Source organism: Manis pentadactyla, chromosome 7, assembly GCF_030020395.1.
Source record: "Manis pentadactyla isolate mManPen7 chromosome 7, mManPen7.hap1, whole genome shotgun sequence".
In the NCBI taxonomy this organism is placed as follows: Eukaryota; Metazoa; Chordata; class Mammalia; order Pholidota; family Manidae; genus Manis; species Manis pentadactyla.
This window is the reverse complement of record NC_080025.1, coordinates 135,187,131-135,198,368: the sequence shown is the minus strand read 5'-3', so window position 1 is coordinate 135,198,368 and position 11,238 is coordinate 135,187,131. Positions and strand designations below refer to the sequence as shown.

Sequence of the window (11,238 nt, the reverse complement as noted above, 5' to 3'; positions counted from 1 at the left end):
TGGACAATATCCACCATATCATAGATAAGTTTTCACAAATGCCTAATGTGCCTAACTGGTTTTCTTGTTTTCACTGGAGATGGCTGGTAATTACAGATATGCTTTGGTTATGTAACTATACTCCTATTATGTTAATGTGTGTGCACAATTTAAGTAGTAGCTTAAAACCTATACATGCTGAAGTTACTCTACAAGAAGATATGTCATAGAAATAATCAATCTTCCCATGTTTTCTTCCGCCTGCTACTTCTATAGCTTTTCTTCTTCCTTCCTAATTACAACCCTTAAATAGAATTCGTGCCTCATATCAAATTTACCGAGTATCATAATTCTTCCAAGTGGTAAAGATACCTCAAGACAAATGCTGGGCATGGAAGCTACAGGGCATAAATATGCAAAGAAATAAAAAGCTAACCATTTCAAACAATAAGGCTTCTCTCTCACTTACCAACTTTTCATTTCCCTGTATGGCCCCGGAAGATGACTGGTTAGCCAGAGATGGGTAAGATTCCTCAAGGGAGGAACAACCTAAGACAGGCACAGTCGCAGGGGGGTCATCAGGTGAGAAATTGGGGATCAACAGAGGTGAGGCTTAGAACCTCACCCCCCCCTTCTGAGAGAAATCTTCTGCATACGTGGATGTTTTATTGCCCTTGTCTAGCTTGGATTAACACATAGTCTACAGGCACACACCTGATCATCTACATTTGCTCTCTTACAACACTAAACTATGTTTTCTACCTTTATCTTGTATCTACCTACCACTTCAGCATTTTATTAAAAATAATAATAATAAAGAGAGAAATGTGGTATCCACATATAAATCAAGTATAAAAACCAAATGAGTATTCATATTTGAACTGACTGTTTAGAGTTCATAATGCATGAGCAAAACCGAAAGTTTCTGTGATGACTGCCCTTGTACTGTTCACTATGTAACTTATTCATAATGTAAGAATTTGTTCTCCATGTAAGAACTTGTTTGTTATGCCTCAGAAGATTGGAGACTGACGAAAATTAGGCTTGGGGTGGATTAATGATTGTGCATTGAGCACTGACTCCCCTATACAGAATTTTATTGTCATTAACAACCATTTGATCAATAAATATGAGAGATGCCCTCACAAAAAAAAAAAAAAAGGACAGACTTCCAATGGTAAAATAAATAAGTAACCGGGATGTAATGTATAGCATAAGGAATATAGTCAAGATATTGTAACAGCTTGGTAGGGTGATAGCTGGAACCTAGAATTATGTATATAAATGTTTTATCACTGTGTGGTACACTTGAAACTAATGTAATGTAATACTGTGCGTCAACTACCCTTCAATAAAAAATAATTATCTAAAAAAAGAAAGAAAAAAAAAAGTAACTCATGGAACCCAAAACTTTGTTTTTCCCCTTCACTCTGGAGCCAGGAAAAGAAAGGCAAACACACATGACATATCCAGGATAGGATCCACACTCTCCATACTCAAATGAATATCATAATAAGAACCCAATGACAAACTTTAATTTGAATATATTACAGAGAATATAATAATTATTTTGAAGTACAAAAATAATTAAAAATTTTTTCCTTTTCAAGTAATATTTGCTACAGACTATAAATAGTACATGGATGCTCTGAACTATACACATTACACTACATTTCTAAGTGTGGACCTTCTTCTCTATGTCATCACATGTAGAAAAACAGCCATGCTACCCTACTTTGCAATCTTGAGACTACCAAGACATTTCAGAAGTAGCTATCCTCAGTAATATATAGTTGGATGGTAGCTCTCTTAAACTAGTGTTTATGGTTTTTCTGGCTCAATTCTACAGATTAAAAACTTATTTAAAAATTAGTCTAAAATTCTAGGAATTGTTATTTTTGGAGTATTTTTTCCCCAAAAGCAGGAAAATGGCAGAGAGAAGTTAGTGTTAAACTCAACAAAAGCGCATTTAAATGTAAACTGCCGTCAATAGAAAAGCTGATTTTCAAGTATAGGAACTTTGAAAATAATAGCAATTAATTGGAAGATGAATTTCATTGCCAAAAGACAAATTCCATCTGTCTTTACCCCCTATTATGTTTCCTAATATTTTAAGTGAGGTAAGTATGAATCACCAGAAGGATTCTAAAAATTGTAGCAGGTTTTGCCAGATCTGACCCACCCAGGACCTTTGTTGCTGATAATTATTTAAAAAGTAGGACCAACATAATGAGGAAACGGAAGCTCTGTTTTCATATATGAAAAATGCTGTACCTTTCTTTTCTTTAATTCAGTTATTCAGGCCAGTCTATTCTGATATGTGCTCTGAACTGACAGAATTGGGTCTAAGATAAAAGGAAAACTGGCCATCCTCCTGAAGGGAGCGGAAGGAACCCCTTGCAACTGTCCAGAAGGCAAAGGCAATCTGTGGGCATCTATCTGCTCTCCTTAGCTGCTCTGCCTCCTGCCACGCTTCCATCTCCAGCCTATGCCGCTGCTTCACCCACAGTGCGATGCTGGGGCTATGGTGAGTGGGGGACACCTGATGCAGTGCTTATAGGAATTCCTCTGTCTCTGGTGCTTCAGGAAATTATGACTTTCAGTTTTCATGCTGGATAAGGATGGCTCTGCACTTTGTACACCTGCTATACTGGGTACCTTAAACTAATATAAAAAAATTATGTGGTGTAGGAACAAAGGTAATCTGGTATATAAAAGCATGTAGGTCTGTTTTCTGAAAATGGGTCATGAGCTTAAAAATGTTCAGTTGTATAATAGGCTTATGTTGTGAGAGCTCAGAAACATGGGGCTGGAATATGACTTAGGACAGAGAGTCCAGCCATCATTAGGAGGGCCCTCAAAGGCTTTACACATCCATGTTCTATTATCATTATGTTAATAAATAGCCACAATGTGTATATATAATCTTTGCAGCCTGCTTTCAAAATTCATGATTATTTAGCAAGATACATGAAGAAAAAACCTAACTTGTTTTGTTATTTTACCTAAAATATAATGGGGAGGTGACTAATGAAATTTGAACTTTATTTCCTAAATACCACTAAGTGTACCACATAGATTTTTTCATAGTACTCACCTATTAAAACTGCAACATGCAAGTTACTCCACTGTAACATGTTGTTATCAAGAATTCAATTACTGAAAGAGTAATCCCATAAGCCTATTAACTCTTAATGACTGGACAGTTCCATAAAGGATCTTACTGCCATTTTTAGAATCATATAGCTAGCTATTTATAACCTCTGCTCTCCCAAGATTCATAGAGGCATTACAAAAAACTCTTTCTGGAATTCTCCAGCATAATATACAGAAATGGCTAAAATTAAAATGATAGAATGATGGTGCTTGAGCACTAAAGGCATTTGTTATTGCAGTTAGGAGAAAATGCCATGGAATGCTAATACAGAGAAAAGTAATGCTACTTTCCTTAAAGCCAGTATATTCCAGAAGAGTACTCTTGAGTATTTTGGGAAGAAAGGCACCAGACAAGTCCAGTTTTATTGCTAGTTGGATCACATGGGCCACAGTGCTGACTGCGGCACTTGGTTCAGCCAGGAGGCTAGGTAAGCAAGCTAGTCACTGCTCTTGAGACTTGAAAAGCAAGAATGGAAATACCAGTAAAACAGAGCCCTGCATCTTACGTTAAACTGGAGGAAAATGATGTCCAACTTAAGTCAAGTGATGACTGGTTTCCTAGGACCCCGGAGCTGTGTTTTAGACCGGCACTCTGTTTTCTTTGGCCCATTTCTTCATGATCCGGATGATATACTCTACTTGGGTGTTACCTGTGCTTCTCAATAAATGCAGCACTTCTCGAAGGGTTTCTCTGAGGAAAAGATTTGAAAGGGCAGAGTATATTAATAAAGAACCCAAATTAACAAGTAAAATAAACTTGTAACTGTTCTTCAAATACTTCTAATACAGCATTTTTGGTAATAGTCTTTCAGTGTATTCATAAGCCAGTTACAAACTTCCTACTCTTCTATTTTTATGGTGGCATAAAAAAATGAAAATTCTGTGAAACCCATCTCACCAACCCATTTTCCTTGTTTACTAATACTCTCTATATTAATGCTATTTGTCTTTTCGTCCTAATACGACAAATATTTACAGTTCTATGTTTATTCTGCATGACATAGTAGAAAGAGTGTGTATCAAGGAGCTGAGTTCAAAGAGTTGGGTTCAAATTCAAGCTCCATACTGATAAGTCACTTAGCTTGTCTAAGTCTCAGATTTCTCATTTGTTTAAGGTGGTCACTGCCATATTTGTAAAATTTTACAAAGCAAGAGGAATGGATGATTTCTTCAAGAAAAATAATATAGTAATAAATATGGAAAAGAAACAAGTTAGGAATCAAGATTTAGCAAATGCCTAGTATTTATCTTTTAAGTAATTTAAGTTTAATTAAAACTAATGTTTTAAGTAGTGCATACTAAAACCTCTCTATTGCTTTATCAAATTTATAGGTAACTGCCTACTGATCTTCCCTAAGAGGTCTCTCATATTTCCTATGTTTTCTTTCCCCTCAAGCATCTTCTTCTACCTAACCAAATTCTTTCAAAGTTTTATTTAGGATTGGAAGTAGATACAAGGCAGGAAGTAATTTTTGAAAGATTATTTATAAAAACAATCACATCTGTTCATACATCAGTAACAATCCATTCTATGAAGTTATTTTTAGAAAACTGAATTATCACTTTAAGTATTTTAATTTTTGTTACAAATGAAGCTATATGCCACTTAATTTTATGTAATCTAATGTCTCAGTATTACCTATTACCTAAAATATGAGACGACTAAAGAAAAAAGAGAAAGAATTATTAACTACACCCACTCCATTCCTAAGTCTTTGAGGCCTAAACTAAAACACACAAGAAAAAGCCTACAGGCAAAGAAAAGAGTAGAAGAGATTAACAATTTGTTTATGAAAATAGTAATTGAGATTACTATTAATAAGAGCAAAAATATTTGAGAGACAAACTCAATGCCTTCAGCATATGTGACTTAGAATGATCTGATTATACAAAATTAAAAATTTCTGGAGGAACAGGTCAGACAGAAATCTAAAACATCTTAACAATTTATTCATCATTCTAAAACATCATTATAAGTTTGAGTTTTCAAAAGATGATGCCACCCAAGGAAACAATTCTATTCCCTCCAGAACAGCAAATAAATAGAGAAAGTATCTCTTGTCTGTTTACTTACTTGGGTTTTCTTCCAGCTAAGATCATCTGGAAAATGCCCACACAGGCACCCCTCTTGCCTTCCCAATATGCAGGGTTGGGATCCAGCCTCTCTAAGACATCAAATGCTTTGGCTGAATAGTAAAATTGGCCCATCTGAATAAAAAAAGTGTTATGGTAACACGTCTGGCTGAAAGATTTCACAGAATGAAACTAAACATAAAGACACCATGAAACAGAATTGCGTAAAACAAGTACATAGGTAATAACAACATTTTCAGTTAGCAAATTAGATAAATTTCAATTCCTTATTAAGACAAGAAGGGAAGTCACAGTTTGGGTACAATGGTTAAATTTAAATCAGCCTAGTTTCATTCAGTTTTAAGCAATATAACATTTTTTTCCATATGTAGAAAAGAATTACATACAGTCTTACATGCAGTCAAGTTATGCTGTAATCAACGTTTGTCATTTCTTCTAATTATATTCTCATCTTCAAGATACACTGAGATTTGAACAGGGTATTTTCAAGTTTACTCAGGACATTAGTAGATGACTACTACCATTCATTTCATGCTAATTTGGTCTTGTAGACCCCAACAGATTGGTCTTTCCATGACCTTGTTCCTAAATTCTCAGAATGCCTAGGTATATATTGACTATTCTAAAACCCAAATCGTTTAAATACTTAATCCATTCTGATAGACCTCTTTCCCAAATAAATTACACATTTCATTGGCCACATAGAACATGTTGAACACCATTAAATTTTGCTTAGATGAGTTTTCTTGATGGGCAATCATAAATGTGTGTTAATCAATTTCACTGAAGGCTTCAAATTGCTGGGCAATCCTTATTTAGTGTGGTAGTCACTTCTCCATTCCTGCAAACTGTAGTTCTAAATCTTTGCCAATTTCCTTAATATCTCATTGCATTCTTAGCTTAACTTTTTTCTATAATTCATAGGGAAAATACTTTTCTCCCTTCGGTTGAAATTATATTTACACATTCATTCATCTTTCCTTCTTTTCTGCCCATCTCACTGGGAAAAAGTGTTTTTATTCCTTTCCAAGGTTAACCCTTCTTCCTATGTTCTCTTAAAATTTATTTTTGGTGAAATAGCCCACATGCACAATGGTGATTGAAACATAAAGGTACAGTTCAGTGATTATAGTGATTATAACATGAACAGAAGTGTAACCACCATCCAGGACAAGAAACAAAACATGGACAAGAAAACAACCTGTATGTCACATCCAGACCACAACCCTCACCTCCCCCTCCAGAGGTAACTACTATTCTGACTTCTATGGTCATCAGTTCTTTGATTTTTTAAAAAAGTTTTATCCCCTATGTATACATGCTTAAACAATATAATCGAGTTTTGCCTCTTAGTTCTTTATCTATATGAAATACTACAGTAAATAATTCCTTGGTGCCTTGCATGTCATTTTTTAAATTTATTTTGGTATCATTAATCTACAACTACATGAGGAACATTATGTTTACTAGGCTCCCCCATTCAACAAGTCCCCCCGACATACCCCATTAGTCACTGTCCATCAGCATAGTAAGATGCTGTAAAATCACTACTTGTCCTCTCTGTGTTGCACAGCCCTCCCCATGCACCCCCCCACATTATACATGCTAATAGTAAGGCCCCCTTTCTTCTTCCCCCACCTTCTCCCTCTCTTCCCACCCATCCTCCCCAGTCCCTTTCCCTTTGGTAACTGTTAGTCCTTTCTTGGGTTCTGTGATTCTGCTGCTGTTTTGTTCCTTCAGTTTTTCCTTTGTTCTTATACTCCACAGATGAGTGAAATCATTTGGTATTTATCTTTCTCTGCCTGGCTTATTTCACTGAGCATAATACCCTCTAGTTCCATCCATGTTGTTGCAAATGGTAGGATTTGTTTTCTTCTTATGGCTGAATAATATTCGATTGTGTACATGTACCACATCTTCTTTATCCATTCATCTACTGATGGACACTTATGTTGCTTCTATTTCTTAGCTATTGTAAATAGTGCTGCGATAAACATAGGGGTGCATCTGTCTTTGTCAAACTGGGCTGCTGCATTCTTAGGGTAAATTCCTAGAAGTGGGATTCCTGGGTCAAATGGTATTTCTATTTTGAGCATTCTGAGGAACCTCCATATTGCTTTTCACAATGGTTGAACTAATTTACATTCCCACCAGCAGTGTAGGAGGGTTCCCCTTTCTCCACAACCTCGCCAACATTTGTTGTTGTTTGTCTTTTGGATGGTGGCGATCCTTACTGGTATGAGGTGATATCTCATTGTGGTTTTAATCTGCATTTCTCTGATGACAAGCGATGTGGAGCATCTTTTCATGTGTCTGTTGGCCATCTGAATTTCTTCTTTGGAGAACTCTGTTCAGCTCCTCTGCCCATTTTTTAATTGGATTGTTCGCTTTTTGTTTGTTGAGGTGCGTGAGCTCTTTATATATTTTGGATGTCAACCTTTATTGGATCTTTGATTTTCATTTATGAATATATTCTCCCATACTGTAGGATACCTTTTTGTTCTATTGATGGTGTCCTTTGCTGTACAGAATCTTTTCAGCTTGATATAGTTCCACTTGTTCATTTTTGCTTTTGTTTTCCTTGCCCGGGGAGATATGTTCATGAAGAAGTCGCTCATGTTTATGTCCAAGAGATTTTTGCCTATGTTTTTTTCTAGGAGTTTTATGGTTTCATGACTTATACTCAGCTCTTTGATCCATTTCGAATTTACTTTTGTGTATGGGATTAGACAGTGATCCAGTTTCATTCTCTTACATGTAGCTGTCCAGTTTTGCCAACACCAGCTGTTGAAGAGGCTGTCATTTCCCCACTGTATGTCCATGGCTCCTTTATTGTATATTAATTGACCATATATGTTTGGGTTAATGTTTGGAGACTATTCTGTTCCACTGGTCTGTGGCTCTGTTCTTGTGCCAGTACCAAATTGTCTTGATCACTGTGGCTTTGTAGTAGAGCTTGAAGTTGGGGAGCGAGATCCCTCCCACTTTATTCTTCCTTCTCAGGATTGCTTTGGCTATTCGGGATCTTTGGTGTTTCCATATGAAGTTTTGAATTATTTGTTCCAGTTCATTGAAGAATGTTGTTAGTAATTTGATAGGGATTGCATTAAATCTGTACATTGCTTTGGGTAGGATGGCCATTTTGACAATATTAATTCTTCCTAGCCAAGAGCATGGGATGAGTTTCCATTTGTTAGTGTCCTCCTTAATTTCTCTTAAGAATGTCTTGTAGTTTTTGGGGTATAGGTCTTTCACTTCCTTGGTTAGGTTTATTCCTAGGTATTTTATTCTTTTTGATGTAATTGTGAATGGAATCATTTTCCTGGTTTCTCTTTCTATTAGTTCATTGTTAGTGTATAGGAAAGCCTCAGGTTTCTCTGTATTAATTTTATATCCTGCAACTTAGCTGTATTCTGATATCAGTTCTAGTCGTTTTGGAGTCTCGCATGTTTTTAAGATTCATCTATATTACTGGATATAGCTCTACTTGGTTAATTTTTAAAAACATTTTATTTTGAAATAATTATAGATTTACAGGAAGTTTCAAAGATAGTACAGAGAGTCCAATGAATCTTTCATCCAATTTCCCCAGTTATAGTTTACGTAACTATACTACACTACCACAGTACCAAAACCAGGAAATTAACCTCGCTATAATAATGTAAGTAGTTTTGTCATTTTATCAAACATAGAGATTCATGTAAACACCACTGCTATCAAGATCCAGACCTATTTCACCACCACAAAGCTGCGGTTCCCCTTTATAGTCACATGCACACCCCTTCCTGCTCACCATTCCCTACCCCTGGCAATCTCTAATTTTTTCTACATCTCAATAATTTTGTCATTTCTAGAATGTTATATATATGAAATCAAGCAGTATGGGACTCTTTAAGACTGGCTTTTTCAGTCAGCATAATGCCTTTTTTACCTTATTAATAACTTTGTTATTCTAAGTTAATATATGTATCAGTAGTTTGTTCCTTTTACATAACTCTAAAAAAGCAGGAAGGAGCTCCACCCAAGGTTAGGTTTGGATGTTGAGAATGATGATGCTACACATATACCAAGCAGGCAAGAAAACTTTTCTTACGTATATAATTGAGGTCTCCAGGGAGGGCAGGGGAGCAGAACAGGTCTCTCAAGCAGATCCAAAATGGCCTGACAGATCAAGGAAAGGACACTGACCTGAGCTTTTACTGTGGTTAGGAGGTGGCGCCAGAGTGAGGGTTCCTGGGAACAAGCAGGGACTTTGTGGTTTGAATCACCTAATGGTGTCAGATAAGGGAGTACCTAGGGTTCTCTATCATTTCACCAAATGAGGGCACAACGGAAAGAGGGAGGGGTGAGGCATAAAGCTGTCAACAGTCAGACATCGAGAAATCACACTTTGTTTAACCGTTCACCTACTGAAGGACATTTGGATTGTTTCCAGTTTTTGGCTATTACAAATAAAGCTGCTGTTGACATTTGTGAGTATGTATTTACGTGGATATAGATCTTCATTTCTCTGGGATAAGTTCTCAGGAGTGTGATTTCTGGGTCATATGGTAAGCGTATGTTTGTTAAAAGAACTGCCTATTTCATGGTTTATCTTTTTCCATTCTTTTATTTTCAACCTACCTATATCATTATATTGGTAGTGAGTTTCTTCTGGAGAGCACATACTTGGTTCATGCATTTTTATTCACTCTGCCAGGATCTTTTAACTGGTATATTTAGACCAGTTACGTTTAATGCAATCATTGATATGTTAGGACTTCATGCTGTCTTTTTTTCCTATTTGGAACTTCTGTTTTTCCTGAATGAGGACATCTTGTACATGTCTTTGCAATTCGAAGCTGGAGAAAGATGTGATCGTGCAATTTTCATAAAGGGAGGATAAGAAAACCTGTGTTTGATAGTCTTCACCTATACATACATTTTCCTGCTTTTATTATATTGTAATAAATCTTAGCCATGAGTAAATTTTATGTTGAGTCATGAGTACTTCCAGTGAATCCTAAACTAGTGAGTGGTAGTAGAACCACCGAGACACTACATAATACACCAAATTGATTTTCAAGGTTGTTATCTATCTTTGATATAACTCCATCATCCTCTTATCTTGTCTTGGGTCTTACCCCATCAAAAATGCTACCATTTCCTTGAATTTTCAATCCCCCTGTTCAATGGCTCCTTTTCTTCTGCCTAAAAATATATTCTTACTCCCGATTGTAAAAGAGAAAAACCATATTCCCTACAAAATCTCTAACCCTGCTTTTCCTTTTAAGTTAGCATCACATTGTTCTCTCTATCCTCACCATCAATTTTTATAAGACAGTGGTCAACTTCCAGTAACTGAATCTTCTTTCTAATCCAATTCTCTTGTCTACCTACTACTACTGTTTTCCCAGGCTTCATGCAATTCCATCTAGTTACAGAGTTGACACTTCTCCCTTGGCTTTTGATAAAAATAGGAATAAGAAAAAGAGTAATGAGGGTAGGGAAAAAGATGGTTGTGTTAGAAGTGAGGCAGAAACCTCCTCCCAAAACCACATATAACACAAAAATACAGCAAATACAATGAATCCTGAAAGGGCGACCCAAAAGAATACTGCAGCAGATGGCCTATATCTGGAGAAAAGAGAAGACCTCACAGAAAATAGTAAAGTAGCAAAGCTGTGATCTGGTGGGACCAAAGCCCTCCCTTGACCTCAGCTCACAGGCAGGAGGAAGAGAAATGGAGAGGGGAGGGAGTGGAAGCCCAGGACTGCTAAACATCCAACTCTGCAGATCTGCTCTAGGACCATGAACCCATATTAAGTGATGTGCTCTGGGGATTAGAGAGGTTGGAAAGCAAAGACAGGAGGACTACTCGGAGAGATTGAGATTCCAGCTGCTTGTGGAGAACAAGTACCTACAACCAGCTACTACAGGATAAAAGAAAGGTGGGCACGTTGAAAGACTTCCTAACAGTGAAAGGGGTGCTAAAGGGGAAAGGATTACAGAGCTTGCTACTCAGGAGAA

General features: G+C 36.6%; 1 protein-coding gene across 4 annotated transcripts in view; it reads right to left on the bottom strand.

Annotated features, from left to right (window-relative positions):
• Positions 1 to 1,492: 1,492 nt before the first annotated feature.
• The window catches only part of IFT56 (intraflagellar transport 56), a 55,600-nt gene continuing 45,854 nt past the window's right edge, over positions 1,493 to 11,238 (bottom strand). For all 4 annotated transcript variants that reach the window (XM_057504804.1, XM_057504805.1, XM_057504807.1 and 1 more), the window contains 2 exons: positions 5,210 to 5,343; positions 1,493 to 3,826 (listed from right to left, as the gene is read on the bottom strand). In XM_057504804.1, the coding sequence (XP_057360787.1) occupies positions 3,715 to 3,826; positions 5,210 to 5,343 (246 nt within the window). In that variant the 3' untranslated portion in view covers positions 1,493 to 3,714. The remainder of the gene's footprint in view (positions 3,827 to 5,209; positions 5,344 to 11,238) is intronic.